The following is a 22,718-nucleotide window of genomic DNA, read 5'->3' as shown; positions in this document are numbered from 1 at the left end:
GGAAATTTAAGTTCTGTCGTGTCTATTACGTAATAAATGTGGTGATGTTGCAATAGTGTGTTAGAGATGATGATATCAGATAATGCCGGGCTTAAAGAAGCAATTAGTGACAGAAGGTGGGGTGAGTGAGGGGTGGGAGCAAGGAGCAAGGGCATCAATGGAGGATGCATCATGGAGAAAGAACAAATTACTGTCCCTGTTTGTTTCATTCATGGTATATTTCAAGGCCTAAAAACATGAACAAATATAGAATTTTTGGCAATGTTAAATGAAAAGGAACGTTGCCAGCCAAATATCATTCACACAAGCAAGAGTAATGCTTTATTACTTTGGGAATTACATGCTCCTTAATTGAAAGGCCTGAATCTATGGGAGAACATTGGTTCCCTTAAATTGCCGTTTAAAATAACAAATGATTTCATACATCTCGCACAGAGGGCAAGGACACAAGCATCGCGACAAAGCAGGAATAGCAAGTTTTAAAAAAAAATGAAAAAGAAGAAGAAGGAAAAAAAAAAGAAGGATTAAAAGGATATTATTTAACGATGGGATGAGTCAAGAACGTGGTAGGCACAACTAGCAAATATGTCACAAACAGAGATAAGCTATGTTTAGATTGACACTGCTTAAATATCTTTATCAGACACTCTGCAGATAAAAAAAAAGTCAGCATGTCAGGTCTTCTCTGCCGGTGTCTAGTCGAACATGCAAGACCGATCTCGTCGGTGGTTCGGTAGAAGTATTGATTGATGACATGGAAGCCAAAGAGCGAGACTTGCTACTGACAAATAAGAGTTAACATTCAGGGTAAAAGGGACTCGCTGGTTGCTTCATGTGTTCACCTGATTCTGTTTTATGCCGTCTGTGACCGTACCGCGAATAGATTGTCCGTAAGTGGTATCGTCTGGAGGTGACTGTGAATTAACCCGAGGCAGCTGAAATGATAACCGCACAGATATCATAGTTCAGATTAATTGTCTGTATTCTAAGGTGCTATGTGACATTGAAAGTACAAAACCGTAAAAATAGCTTTAAAAACGATGCCGGCAGTTGACTGTCATATTGCAGATGAAATCGTCTGTATCTGGTGCTTTGTCATGAAAGTGACTGTAAATATAGCCATAAGTGGCTAAAATGATGACCGCACAGCAATCACAATTCAAAGTAATTACAAGTGCCTTTCTGATGCGTTACTGTATGAAACTGAAATTAAATCCAAGGATGACCAAAACGGTCCACTGCTACACATCTACTCTGATATGATACCGCAAAGTAATTGTCCACGTTTTTTAATGTAATTATGAAACTTGCATAGCCATAGTTGTGCGTGGCCGAATATAATTGTGTGTGCTGCTGATGTATTCATGAAACTGACTGTACAGCCACAGGTATATATATATGATGACGGCAACGTTTGTATGATGACTGCAACGTTTACTATCATGCAATATGCACCAAATGCCTTCCATCACTCTGTTAGCTTCCATTTAAAACAAGAATAAGTGAATTACAATGTTAGAACAATGTACTGTGGGTGCACATGCTCTACCTAGTTATAGCATGCTTTAACTTTGTTTTATTGTTCCCACTCGAAGAAGAAAAAACACCAAGAAGAAAAATTATTGGCAGTTCTTAAATCTTGTTTCGTACCATAGTATGATCCGTGGAGACACCCCCTCTTCATTTTTATTTCCTCATCACGGAACCCACTGCAATTTGTTTACTCTAGTTGGACTTTTAGAATCGTTGCAGTCTGATACACAAGGCTCTCAAACTCTGTCTTTCCATTTTTCTTTCCCCTACCTTCCTTCCTTCCTTCTTCTTGTTCTAGCATGCATACACAAAGGTTACCTACAGGGGGGTAGGCTCATCAGAGTCAATGTAGATATAAGTTCTTTGCCGGTGTAATGGATCCGTTGATTGAATTGTGTCGCAGTAATCGACACGTATCAGATTTATTTCGGTATGTTACTTCCGACTCTCAACTCTTATGGATGAGGGGGGGGGGACGGATTTAATCTCCATGCTGACTGTTGATGGTGTAATGTGGACATGATGGTATGGTATCCTATTGTAAGCCTTTGTCACCATGGGCTTTTAAGAGATAGAATTTCTCCTCTCTGCTATCACCTCACATTTCTCACTCACTCTCCCACTCTGGGAACACGTCTGTTTTTTTTTGTTTTCAGCAGAGGTGTTTCGAAAAGACAAAAAAAAATTCACAATTGACTGATCTATTTGAATAGTTTGTTGTCAAAAGTGTCAGAAAGTCTGGAACTTGTTTTGTAAGGGATTAGTGATGAGTGAAAAATGTTATATCTAGGAATTTGATCACATGACTTACCTGGAATCAAGTATGCTGGAGAGATGTATAGATGGATGGGTGGGTTGACATACTCTGTGTGATATTGGGTGTAGGGCAGTGTGCAGAGTTTCTGATCACAGGTGAATACACCAGTCTCACCTGGAATCGGGAGGAGAGTGTCGTGTGCGGAATGCTTAGCTTGTGAGGTCAAACCAATAAAGAGATTTGTGACTATATACAGTCCTCTTGAACTTTTCAACTTTTCAAGACACTTGTCTGATTGACTTTGTGTGATGGTAGGTAGATATTGCGTAATGTTTATGGACCAGGAGAGGGGGAGGGGGGGGGATCAAATGAGGAAGAGTTGAAGGAGGGAGAAGTTGAGCAAGAGTGAGGTGGACTGTTCAATAAATATTAAGCCAAGCTCACATGTTACAGGAGAGCTGGTTATAGTGAGTTTGTGGTGTTGTGGTCGATCACTTTCTAGATTCTGCTTTTAATTCTATCATTTATATCTGAAATTGTGAAATTAACACAATCCAGTTTTGCCTTGAACTTGCAATGAAAATCTTCTGGGTACCTATGAAATAATGGCTATATATGCTGCTTTTAAATTTAGACTTTACAAAACAAAAGAAAATCCAACTTGCTTCCTGTTTGCCTATGCATTTGTGATGTGTTACTATGTTGTAATTGTTGTTTGTGAGAGCTTTCTTTGATATTGTGAGCTCTGTCATCATTATTTCAGAGTTGATCTGGAATGTTGTATAAAAACACTAACATTGTGAGAAAGAACAGGTAGAGTATGTAGAGCATGTATACTCAGTAGTATACTTGTATACTAGTTTATACTTGTATATACCTGTATACTTGTATACTAGTATACTTGTTTACTAGTATAGTTACAGGTATACCCTTTAGAGTATGTAGAGCTTGTATACTGGTTTATACTTGTATACTTGTAAACTAGTATACTTGTTTACTAGTAGTATACATGTATACCCATGTAGAGCATGTATACCCAGTAGTCTACTTGTATACTAGTTTATACTTGTATATACTTGTATACTTGTAAACTTGTATACTAGTATACTTGTTTACTAGTAGTAAACATGTATACCTATGTAGAGCATGTATACCCAGTAGTATACTTGTATACTAGTTTATACTTGTATATACTTGTATACTAGAATACTAGTAAAAGTAAACAAAGTTCTTTCTGATAACGTTCCAATTAATATTCCAGTAAATGTTTCTCTCTTTCTCTCTCGCTATGACAGATGGAGGAAATTTTCCGCAAGAAGTCTCTTAGCCGCAAAGGCGGAGACGAAGATGACTCTGTGAGTCTCCTGAGCAAGTTCTATGATGTTCCAGACTCTGTACGTAGTGCAACCGACAACAGACCAGATCAGAACGGACCAAAAATTGCAAATATTACTCTCACTTTGGAAAAAGAACCCCCTCCTGTTCATTGGTGTTGCCTCTTTCTAATTTTGCTTTCATATCTACCACTCCTCCTATTTTCAGCAACTTAAGTGCAAAACTTGTTGGTTTTGTTTTTGGTCAAACTTGAAGTTCCTGTTGTCGAGTATAGGCTGCCTTAAAATGGTGCAAAACTATATTTCCTTTTCTGTTCAACATTTTGCACACAGTGCCGATACCAATTTCATTTTGCGTTCGCTCGATCGCACAATTCTTGAATTCTTCCAAAACTACTGTTACCTTTTGTGCTCCTTTCTATCATTTGATACTTTTTAGTACTTCGTTTGTTTGAAAAGTTTTCGCCTTGATTTCGCTGTTAATTTGTGTTGAGGAAAAAAAAAAAAAAACGCAATATTTTTGCCAAATGTGTTAATATCGGTTATTAATCGATTTGTTTTGTTCTATGAAAGTCTGCTGTGAACTGGTTCTTGTTATTTTCTTTCATTTTATACTCTCTCAGTGGCTTTGGGCTCTCTTTAAAACTCTTATTTCCTTTTCTGTGTTTTGCCGTCAAATTTATAAGTTTTATAACCTTTTCAGTATTGCTGAATATATTTCTTTTTCCAAAGTGAGTGTATTGCGATTTTAGTCTGTCCGCTGGAAATTTAAAAATATCAAGACTAAAGAAGGAAGTGAAAGAAAAAATAGTTTGTTAAATGGTTAACTGTTAAACAAATTTTTTAAAAACTTAAATGATCAGAAATTTCAACAACATTTCATAAAGAATGATCATTTTTTTGTTGCCCCTCTCTGCATGAGAGGAAATTTCAAGCCTCCATTCTTCCTGCTTATACCCAAAAAACCTTCTCCATAGTTTCTCGCTCATGTTGTCATGTCAAAGCCGAGTCTGTTTGAACATCCTTGTGGTTTTTTTTCTTGTGTCGTCCATCTGTTTGTCAAAGTAGATAGTTTTTCCGTACTCCTCATATCTAGTGGTCGTTTAGTTATTTTCCGTTGCCAAGTCAACATTAAAACACCCATCATCACTGGAGAGAAGAATTGCTTTCTGAAAAGGATTTGCCATTTTGTGGGGGAGTGGGGAAAGTTGGGGAAGTGGGGAGGGAGGATGGGAAGGGAGGGATACTGTTAAAGGAAGGATAAAAGACCTGATAACCTAAACTTGTTACATAATTGTCGGGCAAAGTGCATCCCGTGAACAAATCTTTTTCTGTAGCCCGCATGAAGATCTGTTCACATCCCCGTTAATGAACGTCGTAACGTGGCAGAACTATGAAATGTGCGATACTGTGGGGGAGTTTGTATAAAGGTCCTACTTGTGATAGAAAATATATCACAGGAGTGCCATCCTTAAGTTTTTGCGACACATTGATCGAGTATAAAGTTTCTGTGTCCTGTCTGGCCAATTTCATTCCCACCTCTCATTTAAAGCACCAAACCGGCACACTCAAAGATTTGAAAATGAATCAATAAAACATGACATGAAATTTTGTGGAAAACATTTCAAAACAGAGTATTCTGCATTGGATTAATGGTTAATAATTATTTTTCAGTTTTGTATGAGAGGGTGGGGTGTTGCTGCAAATTGCTAGTGATATGATTTAGTTCCTGCCCATCTTTCAATATATTCATCTTCAGTATGTTGAAAAATATATCTTGAAAAATTGCAATCTTTGCTATTACTGTGAGTGAAATGAGCCTGTTGGATTTAAAGGGAAAAAAAGTATTGTTAGAGCGAAAGGTCTCATTGAACAAAATTTGGACAGAGAGAGAGAGTCATGGGTATTGACTTCATCTTTTGAGTTACATTGATCAAATCGAGAGAAATGTTGTGGCCAATCCTTCCATCAATTCTTGTCAGTAATAGTAAATGATTATCAAAGACAGATATGGAATTATGGTACCTTGCAAAAGCAATATGAAAAGTTGAAAACAACTTTTCTGATATTGTTGCAAAACGAGAAGAAGAAAAACCTATGGTGTACATGTGTTGACTTGGCGATGGTAAAAACACCCCATGTAGATCCAACATCCACTATCCTCTTCATGTCATTTACCATTTTTTTTTTGTAGTAAATATTCTTTTATACCCTCTTCACATAAATGTTTCTCAAATGTTACTGATTCCTTTGTTTCACCCCTTCTTAGATCTGGAACTCTGAGGTAAAAAAAATTATTATTGTTAACTCTTTTTTTTTTTTCTCGTATAAGATTTTGTTGCACTTTAATGCGTGACCCTTTTGGTTCCAGAGGATTTTTCTGATAATGTAAAACCTGCTTCTTACATCTTGCAAAACTTCATCATCAACCGCTCATGTCTAATGGAGAGGAGGAGATAGAGACGAGAGGAAGCCTCTCACCTGCCCACCTTGGCCCACCCCAGCCCACTTCCCATCCCCCCCTTTGATGTGGTATAAATTTGATGAAGAATTTAATAGTGATGTAAAGTTGCCCCTTTCAATGGGTGAATACTTTTTCCTCAAGTAGAAAGTTATACAATATGGTTTCTTATTTATTTTTATTGTTTTTGGTTTTGGTTAAGTTAGCTTTGATGGTGACAGTCATAATGCAAAAAATTCCAAAAGGCATTACATTTTTTTTAACATCTGAATTTTTATGGAGTGAAATGATGAAGTTTGTAGAGAACGCATTGCCACAAAGGCCATCGGGGTGTATAGGAATTAAGATCGACGATTATAGAATGGATATTAAGGCAGGAAGAAAAAACGGACATTTGGATAGGGTTTTGATTCAGCCTTGTGGAATAATTGATCTCCCAAGACTTCAAATTTGCAGGTACGCCCCACATGCAGACCTTTAGGTACAAGGAAACTTAATGTAGGAGTCTGACTGCAGAGATATTGAAAACAGCTTGTGCAGAGAAAAGAATGTTTCTGGCTTTAAAGGGAAAGCGTAGGATAAAAATTCTCACACCCTATGCCAACTCGGCTATTCAATACTAGAACAGTCCCACGTTACCACCTTACGGTTGAGGCAGTCGCAGTATCCTTCAATTTTCTATGCCTACGTTCCTAGATTGTATGAAATGACATTTGATGAGATTCTAGCAGACAGGCTGCTATCATAACCTCTGACTGACATTATGTACCCCTGACCACCAACATAGAGCCTCTGACAGACTCTGTTTCTGAGTCCGTCAGCCCAGCTAAGGGACCTGTAATCCGATTAGGGATAATCTGTATGTATTAAAAGTAAATCAGCATATGATAAATCTGGTTATGACTGATCTATATGAATCCAAAATGATGTTTTACAATAAATAGAATTGTTGTCATAAGGAAGTGATATTTCATCACATGTAGGGAGAGAGATAAGAACGTATCAGTTGTCACCTTTAAATGGTCCTTCCACATTTTCGGATGAATTTCACTATCTCGAAATCTGTCAGAAGAAAATCAATCACTATTAGTAGTCTGTAGAAAACATCATAGAGCTGATCGTGGCAAGCTATATATTCTTTCAGTCACTTTTGACAATGAAGGGAGGTAAGGAGAGGGAGAGAATGAGTGAGTGAGGTGGGGGGGGGGGGTAGGGGAGGGAAGGGGAAAGAATGTCAGAACAGGATGAGGTGGGAGTAGTTTCTCATATTTACAGGCTTCCTCTCCGTCTCATTAAATGTGGGTTGTTTTTTTTCCTGCCCCTTCCTGTCCTAGTATGTACATTAACTGACCCTGGTGTTCATTTGCATTTTATTCACTAGTCTGGATCACAATGTGTACTGACCCATAGTGTGCATGTGTGTACATTAGAACATTTAGAACCACCCTTGTAGAGAAATTGGGTAGTAGTGTAATCGTTCCATTACTAATTACTCAAATTTTTAAGGTTGGTTGAATGATGACATATGAACATAAAACAATCCGCCTTAGTTTTCATCCTTCAACACAGGCCCTAGATGTACATGAAGCCCATGAAGGCAGCTTGATTTAACATACAAAACATTTCACGGTATCATATATTGAAAATTTCATATGCGTAGTCACACTTAAAAGATACATGAAAACATTGAATTCACCTCCATATGTCGAAACAAACTTTTTTTAAAATTTTTTCTTACAGATAAGTTCTTTACATATCATGTTAAACACATCTTTCTTCTTACCTATTTTTCTCTAAATTTTGGTAAAAGGTATTCAAATTTCAAGTAAAATTTGGTTGAAATTCCCCAAATGAAGTGAATCTTGCTTAGCTTCCTAGAAATTTATTCTTCCATTTTGTGTGAAAATTCTCAATTCTTTCCTTTCATGTACTGCTTCAAAGCTTTTTCATAAAGTCCATTTCTATATATATATATTTGTGTATGTTTAGTTTTAAATTAAAAATAATTTATGTACTTCAGGTATTATTCAAAAGGGGCTGTGGGGGGGGGGGGAGGGCTGCAAACAACAGTTAAATAAAGTCTGTAATAATGTTTTGAACCAGGATTAAAACTGGTGTGATCTTTTTTAGCTGGTAAAAATTTAAATAAGTAGTCAATAGCTTAGGACGTTCGATCAAATTGTGCAAAGTTGTGGCTATAAATGTGTCTTATTTGTATAAAATGTGATGATAATTAATGACAAATTCTCAGGGTCACTACTTAAAGGTACCTAAATTACCAAGACACTTGATGATAATAAAATTCCATACGCCGTACAGAATTATGCATGACAGTAAAAATTGACAATGTTGCTTTTAAAACACAGTCGTGTAGAAATTAGCAATGATTTTGAAGCATAACAGGCATTCATAAATTTTGAAACTTTTGTTGCATATGAAAATGGAAGTTTTTAGAGAGGTGTGAATTTTTTTATTTTTTTGTTCTGAAGTGAATTTTTTATTCTTTCACTGAAAGGAAACTTTATATGGTTTTCTACTTTTTATATCACAACGGATGATTCCAAAATTCAACATAAAAAGCAAAACAAAAAATTAGACTTTGTAATTTTGTCTAAATTCTGGCTTTATTTGCACCCTCCATTAGTATTACAGGTCCATTAAATGAGATCTCATTCTTTATGAATGGGTCTCTCTTTCATTATCTTTAGAAATGTCACATAAATGAAAGAGCCCTGTTTGAAATGAGGCCATTGCTGAGAAATCAGATTATCTGACTGAATGCTGAAAGGCCGACCTAGCTTGTTAACATATGCCTACCTGATTGGATGAATATTTTATCACATTTAACCCTCGACACCACATGACATTAACATAACAATGAAACTTACATAGATATCGCAACCTACGACACTTATTTTCAGTCTCCTTGGAAACCAAAAGAGAAAAAAAATGGGTTAAATCTATGTTTGCTAGAAATGGAATCCACTTTAGACATAAAAGAGAAACATATATATAGGTCAAATCAAACGATAGATTGAAGAATGGTGGACTGAAAATGAAGGTGAAAAAAGTGCCAAATAATTGACACTTTATCAACTGGCTATGACTAAACTGGGTTATAGAAACACTACAATACCCGGATAACTTTATGATAGATAATTGACACTTTATCAATTGTCTATGACTAAACTGGGTTCATAGAAACACTACAATACCCGGGTACCTTCACACCAATAACATTATGATAGATAATTTACACTTTATCAATTGTCTATTACTAAACTGGGTTCATTGAAGCACTATGATACCCGGGTACCTTCACACTAATAACTGTATTATAGATAATTCACACTTTATCAATTGTCTATGACTAAACTGGGTTAAAAGAAACACTTTGATACCCGGGTACCTTCACACCAATAACATTATTATAGATAATTTACCCTTTATCAATTGTCTATGACTAAACTGGGTTCATAGAAACACTTTGACACCCGGGTACCTAAACACCAATAATATAATTATAGATAATTGACACTTTACCAATTATCTATGACTACACTGGGTTCATGGAAACACTACAATACCCGTGTCCCTACACACCAATAACATTAATATAGATAATTGACACTTTATCAATTGTCTATAACTAAACTGGGTTCATAGAAACACTATGATACCCGGGTCCCTTCACACCAATAACATTTCATGGTGACTGAGGTACTGCAACTAAATTAAAGGTGACATTAATCCAACCATCATTTCTGGCTTATAATATATGACAGATATCATTGTGATAGGAACAACTTCCCCTAAAACAGCTAAGAAAAAATGCTTTTGCTCCATTTGGGGACTATTCTAGCCTTATAAAAGTGGTATCTGGCATTTTGTAAATCTAACATGTCATAATGTTACCTAGGATCTGAAAGATATAACTTTTGTTTTGTTGTTGTTTTCATAATTTCAAGACAGATCGACCTCATGCATTTCCTACTGTACGCCCAATCGTGTGAAATGTAAAGTGTGTTAACGAGTTTAATGTCTTTGGCATTTCGTGCACAACAAATCAGTAGTTGCCACTGTTGGTGTGTGTGGTGTTTCCCACTGATAATTCTTGAACTTAACTTTAACCTCATTCTTCTTCATATCATCTACTAACCAAATAATAAAGGTCAGCTATTGTTTCTATATAGAATATGAAAACAATTATTGTCAATTCTACTTTTCCAAGAAGCCACAGATTTGAATTGCCTTTCTAGATTTGGGTAGTATTGCGGACATTTTCGAAAAAAGGGGTCGTGCTCAGGTCTCCCCGATCGAAATAGTGTAATCTATTTATAAATGAGAGTTGTCAGTGGCAGGTCCAACAGTGGGACTATTAATGATAACCTCCCCTCCCCTCCCCCACTCCAGGACTCAAAATAAACATGCAATGTACCCTAACTGCCAGTATCAGATAAACATGGTACATTGTTAAAACAAATTCAAAAATCCAGAAACAAACTTCCTTTCCAATAAATTAAAGTCTGCTCGCATCCTACTCTCTCAATGATACCCACTGTCCTGCATAATTCTGGATCGAGATTGGTATGTTGGAAGAATCGAGTTATGATATCCCACAGAATTATCAACGAAACAACTCATTTGGATAATTTTTAAGTAAATTTTTGTATGATATTGAAAAACGTTTGCTGTATCATTCCAAACAACCAATACAATCCCAATTTTGTTTTTTTGGCTTTTATAACCTAGGTCATTAGAGTGATCGCTGATTTCAAATATATGCAATAATTTTGTAGAGCTTGAAAGTTTCATAATTCTCTTTGCTTTAGAAAAAATGTGATAAATTGTAAATACAGTTATTGGCAAGGAAATATTGAGGATTAATGCAAATTGATGATTTGCTCGCTCATAATAGCCTTCAGTTGCTTACTAAAAAAATGGAAGATCTAACAGGGTGTATTATTGGAGTAAAATACTCCAAGTTTGCTATAAGAATTGCTATCCAAATGTTAAAGCTGCATTGTCTTGTTGGTAACTGAGATTTTGTCAGCTTGTCAGCTTGCATAAAGGGGGCATGGCTTCAAGGATGGAGAGTGATTCATTATTTTTATGATGCTGAAGCGACCATGTATGTGGGAGAAGCTCACAATGGTTTATGGGTTTCATGTAGGGTGGCTTCCAATTCAATGTTTTAGCTCAAATTTGACATCTTTGCAAATTGGAAAACTATGTCAGATGGGAAAACCATAGATTTGCTCTTGGATGAAAACCGGCCTTATTATGACCCGGCCTGATGTCGAAGCAGGAACCTCCTGATTGCTAAGCCTCATTGCTTGAAATGCCACTGCCTATTATCCACCTGGCCACAGCACAGGTGTTGGTGGGGGGGGTGGTGGGGGAGTGTGGGGGGAGTTGGCAGGAGATTGGGTGAATAATATAAATGGGACAGGGACAACAATGAGATTTATCCTGAAATAATAACTTCATTTATGTAGCTATAATTATTATTATTAAATCTACCATGGGGTGAAGGTGGGTTTTCTTTTGGGGGGGTAGGGAGGTGTGTGGGTCAGAGAGAATTTGATACCTGTTAAAATTTGCAGGAAATCTACAAGATAATCATCTATTTTATCATGCAAATGGTGTGGTGTAAGATTAATTAATCTCCTCTGATTTTCACTCTTTAAAAGAAAAATTCCATGATTATTCCATTTTGATACAATTCCCATTTTACGGCCTCTTTGAAATGCCTAATTATATATACTAACAGGCCAAGAAACGTTTCCAAGCTGTGCAGGTGGATGAGGTAATTGGCAAAATTGCTTTTGGGTAAATATTTATAATCCACGCTTTCGCAGCCACACCGGTGTATAAGCAGCTGAAAAGATCCTTTTTAGCCTCTGCAGATTATAGACTGTAGCTTTATAATAAGTGACAGGTCTCAATTAACACATTTTAAATAATTCACCACTGCAAAAATTAACAGGAAACGTTATGGCTGACCAGGTGAATGACCATACTAAAACAAAACAATTAGTCTGTGAGTTTGAAGGTGAAAAGATGATTTTTTTTTTATTTGGATGGTGGAGGAGGGTGTGGGGTGGGGGGGGGAGTTGCAACTGAAATCCTACCGACTGATACTTCCTCATATGTAGAGATTTAGCATAGCTCCTCTTATGACATCAATTATACTGATGGTTCTAACAGTTCGGTCAATCAAGGACTCTGTATTAGTTGGTGTTTATATAGTAACAGTAATGGAAGCTCACATTCAGAAAGTATTAGTAAAAATCATGCAAATTTGAATAAAAGAGATCAACTTTCTGCAAAGATGTTCAATTTTTGTGGAAGTTAAACCATATTGAGCATACAATGATATATGACAAATATGATCTGGTCTGCCACGGATCTATAATGGTAGAATGGATCGAGTTGTACGCTCAATTGTGTAGCCGGCCATAATGGGTATCATGGCTAGTGCAAAGTGACTGTTTATAGCTAGTGTATTATAGCTATCAATGGATGTAGCTGGTGTGTAGCCAAGTATGCATGTCGCAAGTGTATTATAGGCTCCAGCTTTATAGCTATTTAATATATGGCCAGCTATTGGTATAGCTAGTGCATATATTCAACAATATATAGCTAATGTGTAGCCACCTATATAATATAGCAGGTGTATAGCCAGCTATACTTATAGCTCAAATATAGCTAGCTATAGGTATAGCTATTATATATCCAGTTATATTGGTTTTGTTAGTCGATAATTAACACATTTTGATGGATATCGCTCATATTGTAGCTAGAGAAGGCAGCAAGAAATGGTATAATGCTTTGATCCTCCCTTTGTAATCATGTAACAATCCCCTCCCCTTCCTCCCCTCCCTCCCCTCCCTCCCTCCCCTCCCTCCCCCCTCCCTCCCCCTCCCCCTCCCCCTCCCCCCTCCCCTCCCTCCCCTCCCTCCCCTCCCTCCCTCCCTCCCCTCCCTCCCCTCCCTCCCTCCCCTAATAGTCTTTCTCAGACTTGATTGAACAGCATATAAATGTCCAAGTTTGGGGATTTGCAGGTTTGACATTTCAGTTGTACAATCTATATCTTCATGGCCATATTGGGTTTAATAACACTGATCCCATGTTAAGACTGTATATGCTAATATCATACCACGTTTAATAACACTGATCCCATGTTAAGACTGTATTTGCTATTAATGTCATACCACAGGAGAGATGAGTATGCACAAGGACAGAATCTTTTACGTTAGTCTGTCCACCAAAACCACCGTGAATGATGATGACATCATGCAAAAACATAAGATTGGAAATAACATTTAATTTCTGGGATACAACCTTTTCTATAAGGTGCCGAAATGATCACCGTGCAACTATTTTTCGCAGCCAACTGGTTGTAAGCTCCATGTAGATCTCTCAGTTTAGATTGTTAGATTGAGAGGGGTGGGGGGGGGGAGGGGTTGCGTGGTCCAATTATGTGTGAACATTTCATGATGAGGCATAATTGAGTGGCAAATAACAACCAATTCCCACAATGCAGCTTAAGTCAGGGGAGGTTGGGGGGGGGGGGTGGACTGGGTGTTGAGTGTATAATGGTGATTGGAAGGGGAGTAAGAAACAAGAAGTTAGCAAAAAATGGAAAATTTAAAGTATGGTGTATCAATAGGAAGATTCTGTAGAAATTTGTTTGTCGTTCTAATCCTGCTATACTCAACTAAAGTAAGGTAGCACATGATATTTATATAGTATGTGCTAGAAACACGTCTAATGTGTGTTTAACAGTTCATTTATGCATGAAGCAGTGAAAATCACTTCAGTTTGTTTTTAACTTTGTGGACCATACATATGACTATAGCACCCACAATCATCAACATAAGTTTTGTGAATTAGAATTTTTGAATATGAACCCCCTTTTCCCTCCTGCTTTACTCCTAACAATATGAAAAGAGTATATACCCTGCAGTTTTTAATTTCTCTTACCCATCACAATCAAGTGCAGAATGTGCATTTTCAGTAGTTATCTTCCATATGAAAAGACTCACCTTCCATTTGCAGTGAAGTGAACAACATGCTTGCTGTGGTACTAACTATGATCTGACGTATAATAATTGTGTCACACTGTCTGTGACGTGTGTCACACAGTCTGTGACGTGTGTCACACAGTCTGTCACATGCTGCAACCAGAAAATGTTTCGGTTTTCTATGAGTTTATAAGTTTGTTTAAAGACTAGATTATATTTGTTAAAGTATAAGTAGGGATTTAATACCGATTTGATTTCTGTACCTGGCTGAATTTGATTTTTAACTATCGATATCATGGTGAGTAACCAGTGATATATACCAAATGTGTGTAGCTCAATGGACCCACTCCCAAGATGAGTTATATATTAAAGACTTTCTTCAACATACAATGACATATTAGATGTAGCTTGCACATCGTGTTCCCCCTTTATACCGACTGTAGCTTGCACCAAATGAAAAAACAAAGAAAGCAAACTGATTAAGGATCAAAACCAGTTCTAACCAGAACAATTATTCTGATCAATATGAATGACACAAGATCGTATTGCAACCCTTGTGATGCATGACCAGTAACAATGGTCCTGATTGGTGGTGGGGGTGGTTGGTATGGAAGGAGAGGGGGTTTCACTGACACTGGCTAGTTTCTGCTCTGGGAATTATATAAGTGTACCACCCTATCTTGTAACATGGGTTTCATTTTGTTCAACGTTGCATATCTTTGTTTTATTCCTTCAATGTATGCATGATGAGTACAGGAACTTCACATTCAGGAAACCACCCTTCTGCGTTACTTCTTCGGCTCCAAAGGAAAGGACACTCTCGACTACGATACGTTTGCGAGGTTTGTAGTATCACTCTGAGGTGATGGGAGAGGGGGGTATTATGGGGGTACGTGTGACAAAGATGAGGTCCGAGACAGCATGTAAGTGTAGCCTGGTCTCCAAGGTTTGTAGTACCACTCTGGGGTGGTGGAGGGGAGGGGGTAGGGGGTATTATGGGGGTACATGTGACAAAGATGAGGTCCGAGACAGCATGTAAGTGTAGCCTGGTCTCCAAGGTTTGTAGTATCACTCTGGGGTGATGGAAGGGGCGGGTATTATGGGGGTACGTGTGTGTAGTATGAGGTCTGTCCCAGGCACCATGTAAGAGTATAGCCTGATGCAAACTTATAATCTGGTCTGATTGAGAGTATCAAAGTATGCCTTGGTGATATTATAACGTTAAGAATAATGGAATATTGATCTGGCCAATCAGCTGAAGCAAGCTGGTCTGTTAATCAATCAGTATCGTTAGCTAAAATTATCCTGTACTTGTAAGTTAGTTAAAAATTAAATCAGTACATTACACTTTTCCCGCATTTCCAGAGCAAACAGATTTTATCTTGGAAAAAGTCAAAATATCCATGAGCTCATAGTGTGTTCCATGTTGACTATTAGTTCACTGTTGAAGCAATAGAAACATTACCTTGTGAGCTATTGGTGTAAATGTTATATGCCTACAACTCAGGGATATATATGGAATGTGTAGGGGAAGGGAAGGTGTGGGGAGGGCAGGAAAGGAGGAGTTTTGTAATAATCATACTCATCATTCTTATAGGTGTATGGAGGAATGGGTGGTTGGGTGAATGGGGGGGGGGGGTTGTAGGGGATTATTCATGGGCTGGTGCTAACATTTTCTAATTGTTTATTTTCTGTTTTCAGTTTTATGGATAACCTGCAGTCAGAAGTTCTCGAGTTGGAGATATCCTTTTTCATACCAAATCAATTGAATACTTTTTAACCATAAATTTGGAGCACAATTTTGAAGATGAAAGTTCTTGTATGTTTGATTCAGTGGTGAAAATTGTTTCCATATGTGAGTGATGAGGATGGTTGGGGGGGGGGGGGTAATTATGAGTTGATTGTAAGCATACTAGAGGGTAGTTACCGAGGAACACTTCCTGTGATTGTACACTGCTCATTTCAAAGGATATGGGACTTAATTACTGTAGTAATTAATGTAGGCGGCTTTATTACTTAATAAGTGAAATGGACAAAGCAAACAAAGCAGCCATTGCTTTGAGAGGAGGGCTCAATTTTTTGACAAAATAACAATTGTTTGATAATTTAAACAGCCACCAAATTTTTTTCAGCACGATCGATCAGGTTTTGGCTCAGTTATAAATACAAAATGCTGTCATTATATTGATTCCATTAACAACTTCTGCACTTTCAAGAACAGTCGAAAGGAATGCCGACCATCTCCGAGGTGGAGTTTGCCAAGGCCATCTTCAAGTACACCAACCTGGACGACGAGGAGATAGAAGATTACCTGGACATGGTGCGGGAGAGGACCCAGGAAGAAAAGGTTTGTTATACTCCTTCAAAAGCATCCAGTTTGGTTTATGTTTTCAGTTTTACTCAACTCTTACAGTTCCAAGATATGAGCCCAAAGAGTTGGTGTCAGGTAATGGCACGAATGTGATGAGATACTACAGATAACAACTGTCCGTAAAAGTTTTTTCAAAAAACTGATGAGTTTTAGGCTTAGCTTTATTTGCATAGAATACTCTGGGCTAAAGATGTCAGTGTCATGCACCGACTAATTTACTGTCTGATGTTAAGAGCTAAAATACTCCGCCACTTTTGCAGACTTAATAGGCAGTGTTAATGATGGCATTATTGACACAGAGCAAGATTCGAACAAAGTTGGTATTAAAAACCTGAGTCATAAACAAGCAAAGGAATCTTAAAGATATTTAAGAGTTATGGCAATCTTTGTAATATTCTTTCAATATGGATTTCAATATTTTCTTTGTTTCTTTACTATTGCTGCAGGGTATAACGTTTGAGCAGTTCAAAGACTTTTTCCAGTTTGTCAACAACTTGGATGACTTTGAAATTGTCCTGAGGATGTACTCGTTTGCTGATCAACCAATGTCCGAGGGTATGTAAATGACTAAACTTGTTATGAATATATTCATAGTATGAAATTAACTCTTAATAAATGGTCTGAGGATGTATGCAATATACTACCCAGTCATTGTCTGGGGGTATGTAAATGACTCAACTTGTTATGAATATTCATAGTATGAAATCAATTCTTAATAAATGTTCTGAGGATGTATGCAATATACTACCCAGTCATTGTCTGGAGGTATGTAAATGACTCAACTTGTTATGAATATTCACACTATGAAATCATATGTAGGCTGAAGTAATTTTGATTTGGAATATAACTTTCCAAGGACCTGAAAACTCTCACACATTTCTTTCTCATTCAGTATTAATATCAAATGTTTGTTATTCCTAACTATGCTATGCAGTCTCATAATGATTCTTCTTTTTATTTCTTCCATCTGTACTGTAATAAATTCCATCTACATTAATGAAAACCTATCACAACAGATTACAATGTATGAATCCACTTTTGTTTTTCAATTTTCTTATCTTACAGATGAATTTAGGAGAGCTGTTCTGGTCACTACCGGCCATCAACTTGCTGATCATGTAGTACACACAGTCTTTCAGATTTTTGACCAAGACGGTAAGTTAGACTTTATTCAATCTCAGTTTGGGTAACCTAGACATTAACATTAATATTTTAAGAATATTTTCGTATTCTGTTGCCATATTTTAAGGCCCGCTTTGTCCCACATTGCTCTTGTATCCTGACTGTTGTCACCAATGGGCTATTCCTTCTTCAAATCTATAACCCTACATATCTCAAACCCACCTCACAGAACATCCATTTTATTCCATGCCTCAAACCCACCACAGACAAGATCAACCTCATTCCAGTGGCGGCGGAACCGGGGGGGCTTGGGGGGGCTCAGCCCCCCCAATGAAAAAGTTGAGGGGGCAAATGCATGATAAGCCCCCCCAATATTTACCAAGGCTCCGAAACGTGCATCTGCCCATTTTTCAATGCATACTTGTCGATCTGTCCGATGCACACATATACTTTATAGGTGTAATAATTTTAGTAATTGCTGGGGGACCCTGGTCCCTCAGCCCGTCCCCTGGCTATAGACCACATTGTCACCCCAACCGCGTCTTCACGCCCCGTGAAAAGTGGAAGCAGTGAGTGTGAGTACCGGTAAGCGTAACACAACTTCGTCTTAGGCCAATGACTTGCCTCATTTCAGCCAGTTCTCCAACATCCCCTTACTTAGTGGCGGAGCGTCCATATATACAGTCAGGGGGCGGATCCCCCCCCCCTCCTGACGGACTCAAATGGACTGCTGGCACCCTTTTCAGCTTTTCACTACTTTTAACTTATTCGCGATTATTGACTATTTTATTGCGCTCTAATATACAGTACCTATTGACATTTGTCATATTCTGTTGGTGTAATTTTCCGACAAAATGGCGACGACACCTATTTATTCTCCGTTTATCTGCAAATTAGCAAGGCCCGGAAAGGGTCATTTCCTGCAATCTAGGGAGTAACTTTACTCAAAAATTTTCTGTACGCTCCGCGCCAGCCTGTGGTGGCGCTCCGCTTAGATAGTGTCGAAAGCGCCCCTACAGACTCCATTCTTGCCCCCCCTGACCAATACCCCTAGCTCCGCCACTGCCCTTACTACGCTCAAAAACGTCTTTGCGAGTACACTACGAGTAATAGCTACTCTCTTAAAACACCATCGAATATACAAATTACAATGTTTTTACAGACTTTTACGTGCAATCTGAGAAATTGCAGGCTTGAGACCCATATTTTAGGGCTAGGTATTCGCAGCATAAAACACTCGGGAAGTGCCGTTTCCGGCCATCTGGGGGTTTGAAAAAACCAAATTTTTTTTCGTGTACGCTCCGCGCCAACCGATGGTGGCGCTCCGCTTAGATAGTCTCCACACATTAGCCCCCCCAATAATTTTTCCGTTCCGCCGCGCCTGCCTTATTCCATGCCTCAAACCCACCTCACATAAGATCAACCTCGTTCAATGCCTCAAACCCACCACCACACACAAGATCAACCTCATTCCATGCCTCAAACCCACTTCACACAATACCAATCTCTTTCTGTGCCTCAACCCACCTCACACAACACTTAATCTCATGCCGTGTCTCAAACCCACCTCACACAACACCAATCACATTCCATGCCTCAAACACACCACACAGAACATCCATCTCATTCCATGCCTCAAACCCACCTCACTCAAGATCAACCTCATTCCATGCCTCAAACCCACCTCAAACAACACTTAATCTCATGCTGTGTCTCAAACCCACCTCACACAACAACAGTACCACTTTATCCTTCTGAAACCCACCTCACTCCACATTTGCAACTTATGTCAGCCTAAGTGGTCAACTTATCTCGTCCTGCAACTTGCTGCTTTGATTATTATTCAGAGCCACTTCACCCCACATCGCTGACCAACCTCATACTGCTGCACCTACTTCCACCATTGCCCTTTGCTGGAAAACATTCACCCTGTTCTGTCTTGTCCCCGTTGCACACCACTCAAACACATACCACTCAAACACATACCACTAACCAGCTACCTCTCTCTACTACCCGCACCTCACTTTACTTCCACCTCTCTCTGCACAGGTCTGACACAACCCTTCATGTACAATTCTAACTTTCACCCCACTTCAACCCTCCTCATTGTCTCTTTCCCCTTACCCACCACACGCTATCTTAAACCACCTTACCCTTCATCATGTTAGATGAAGATTCAGGCCTCGAAATTCAGACTTATTTGTCTGGCTAAATGGCTGTAGATTTCATTGTTTGCACAATAGACAAAAAGATGGTATTAATTCAAGTCAAAATGCAAGATTGAATTTGATTTTAGCAAGTTAGATATTTTATGCACTGTCATTTTTGTTGTTGAGCAAGTGGCTATAATTATGAGATTCTAGGTTTGGGAAGATGATACAGACTAGAAGATAACTAGTGATGTCATTGCAATAACTGTATCTCTGTGTATGTCAAAACAAGTGTCTTGGTGGGAAATACTACACCACAGACTAACATCAGACTTCTACATGTAAGAATTTGGAGTTGCCATTTATCCTTTTCAAGAATAAAGAGAAAAAAAAAGAAAAAGGCACCTCTTTTATTTGACATCAATGTTTGATGAATAAGATATACGTGTTTATTATTTCATAGTTAGTCTGTCTGTTTGTGTGCCTGAGCATGTAGAACCATGTGTTAGGAAATGAGATTTCTTTTATTACTACTCAGGTGACGGTAAATTACTACAGAGAGAGTTTATGGGTGCAATGAAAAACAGAGCTCACCGAGGATTCCGGGTAACGTAGCCATAATTAGGGCAGGGGTGGGGGAGGGGGGTGGGTGGGTAGGGTGCATAGATGGTTGGTTCTTTTATTTATTAAAGCAATGCTTCAGACGTTTTTTTTATTATTGTTAATAACCAGAAAATTTAAAATCAAGAAAGGCTAAAATTAGAATACAAATACATTCAAGCATAAATTCATCTGACTTTTGGGTAGAAGGAAATTTGGAAAATACCCCAAATCCTCCAAAATGTTAAACAGTTTGGGCATAGTTGTGATATCACAGGTTCACTTTGTCAAAACTGCCCAAATTGTAGTGAAGGGGTCTATCACCAGGTCCTGTCCCCACCCCCTGTCCCCCACACCCCCCAAAAAAAACATTTGTAGCGATTAATCCAGTAACATACGGTAGACAATTCACCCAACGGTTTGGTTTGTGTCACATATGTTGGTCTTGCAACATATCTAGGCATGTCAATCCATCAACCAATCAATTAATTGATTAACATGGTATATTTTGTTAAATTTAATAGTTGAATCACCAACAGATGTTTGAAACCCATCAGAATTTTGTTTATTTCACTCTGCGAAACAAAATGAAGAATCAAGTTACCTGCTTGCAAATATTATCTATTCTGTATTTTCATTCTGCTGTGTTTTCTGACATATTTATCTGATACTGTAACACCTAGGTCTAGCTTTATCTGGGCTAAAGGTCATTCTTGTACTGAAGAAAATACATCATGGAATCGTTGTCTTGAAAATGGTGTCACTTTCGATTTGGGGCAATTGCTACAATTGTTACTGGTAAAGCACAACTGAATTAATTATCTGAAGTGGGTGGGTGAGATGGGGGAGGGGTGGGGACCTCAGACATGGGGACCAGATGCTTTAATTTTGGTTAAAATTTTAATTTTAATAAAAATCTTTGTCTTTTTTATTACTCAGGAACACCTGAAGCAGCCGGTGGGTTGGGCTGGATTCAAGACCTGTGTCAAGCACGAACTCAAGCAGTCTCAGTAGACCTGGTACAGTGCAGGAGGAGCTACTCGTTCTGATTGGATAATGTGTTTTCTTCATCCACCGACCCAATCACCCCCTCAAGCATACGGTGGTGGGTGGTGGAGGGGTGGTGCTGCACGTTAAATAACTCTACAGGTTGACTTCAGAAAAAATAAGTTTAATTTGCTACCAGCGGCAAGCGCAGACAGGCCTGGGGTAATTGGGGTGGAAACACGGCCTACCTGCCCTACAACAGTTGGGGGAGTTTTACATTGTTTAGTGTAGAACTGACAGAATGAGTATTTTGAATCCCTCTTCCCCGCCCTCACATTAAAAATGTATGTGTCTATGTATGTGACTAGCAGGTACTATTTTAAAATGTCTTGATACTCCACAAATATTGTTGTCCGCCCCACTTTTAGCCATCATCCTAAAAAAGAACCTAACAACCCGAAAACGGAAATCTGTTATTCGATCAAACAAGGGGGGGGGGGGGGGATGGTGGGAGGAATCATGCCATGGGTAGTTTTTATTTTAAATTATGAGAAGAGGTTACATCATGAACCACAGTCTTGGTGTTGTACATGCACAGAGAACAAACAACTATATCTCAGAAATAGAATCCGTACCATGTGTGTGATAAGCTGTGTCGTAAACGTGAATAGACAATGAAATCATTAAACGATGTCATGGGAGTCAGATATTCGAGCCCGTCTTGGTAACAACTTTACTTCCTAATCAGGACTTTTAAAAGCTGCCTGTCAAGTTTGAAGGATTTCTTTGTAAAAGAAAAAAGTGAAATACTCCCCAAGTGTTTTCTTAACTGTTATTTCTAATATGATAAATTTATTTTTAATTTTCATAATGCAATGTTTCTAAGGATGTTAGTGTCCGAGCAGTAAGTACCTGCAATAGTTGGAGCTAGCTGAAGAAATGTGTCAGTGATTGGAGGGGGAGGGAGGGAGGATGGGATGGGATGCTGGGAAAGAACTTCCAAAATTAAGTTATGGGGTGAGGAAATGCTCTAAGCTATTTGTGACAATTTGCTGACATTAGTATGTTGTGTGCTTCAGGACAAATTTGATAGAGAATTTATCAATTTGGGAATGGCATCACGATAATGGAATGGTTAGGAGTTTAGGGTGAGGTGAGGGGGGGGGGGGAGGGAGTTGGTGGTTTGGAGGTAGGGTTCTAGGTAGGCATTGGAGTTTGAAGTATTTGGGGATGGGGGGATTGCATGGATGGTAGGAGATTCCGTTACCATGGTTAATTAGTTTGTTGCCAGAGGACTATCAATGTACCACAGTTTGTACTTTGTTTTATATCTAAAGATAGGTGAATGTGCATACATACATGGGATTCAACGT

The 22,718-nt window shown here is 38.4% G+C and overlaps 1 protein-coding gene across 7 annotated transcripts in view; it reads left to right on the top strand.

The window, feature by feature from the left end:
- LOC139980366 (calcium uptake protein 3, mitochondrial-like) overlaps nucleotides 1–22,502 on the top strand; it is a 118,195-nt gene extending 95,693 nt beyond the window's left edge. Inside the window, exons 6-15 of one of the 7 annotated variants that reach the window (XM_071991995.1) lie at nucleotides 3,586–3,645; nucleotides 5,894–5,908; nucleotides 11,859–11,894; nucleotides 14,872–14,957; nucleotides 15,817–15,856; nucleotides 16,325–16,462; nucleotides 16,933–17,041; nucleotides 17,552–17,641; nucleotides 20,297–20,364; nucleotides 21,298–22,502. In XM_071991995.1, coding sequence (XP_071848096.1) covers nucleotides 3,586–3,645; nucleotides 5,894–5,908; nucleotides 11,859–11,894; nucleotides 14,872–14,957; nucleotides 15,817–15,856; nucleotides 16,325–16,462; nucleotides 16,933–17,041; nucleotides 17,552–17,641; nucleotides 20,297–20,364; nucleotides 21,298–21,372 — 717 coding nt within the window. In that variant the 3' untranslated portion in view covers nucleotides 21,373–22,502. Of the gene's footprint in view, nucleotides 1–3,585; nucleotides 3,685–5,893; nucleotides 5,909–11,858; nucleotides 11,895–14,871; nucleotides 14,958–15,816; nucleotides 15,857–16,324; nucleotides 16,463–16,932; nucleotides 17,042–17,551; nucleotides 17,642–20,296; nucleotides 20,365–21,297 lie in introns of all 7 variants that reach the window. The other 6 variants (XM_071991992.1, XM_071991997.1, XM_071991993.1 and 3 more) reach the window with 6 other exon arrangements.
- Nucleotides 22,503–22,718: the final 216 nt, after the last annotated feature.

This window comes from Apostichopus japonicus, chromosome 14 (assembly GCF_037975245.1).
Source record: "Apostichopus japonicus isolate 1M-3 chromosome 14, ASM3797524v1, whole genome shotgun sequence".
NCBI classification, from domain to species: Eukaryota; Metazoa; Echinodermata; class Holothuroidea; order Aspidochirotida; family Stichopodidae; genus Apostichopus; species Apostichopus japonicus.
Note: the sequence above shows the minus strand (reverse complement) of the source record. Positions and strands in the feature narration are given on the sequence as shown.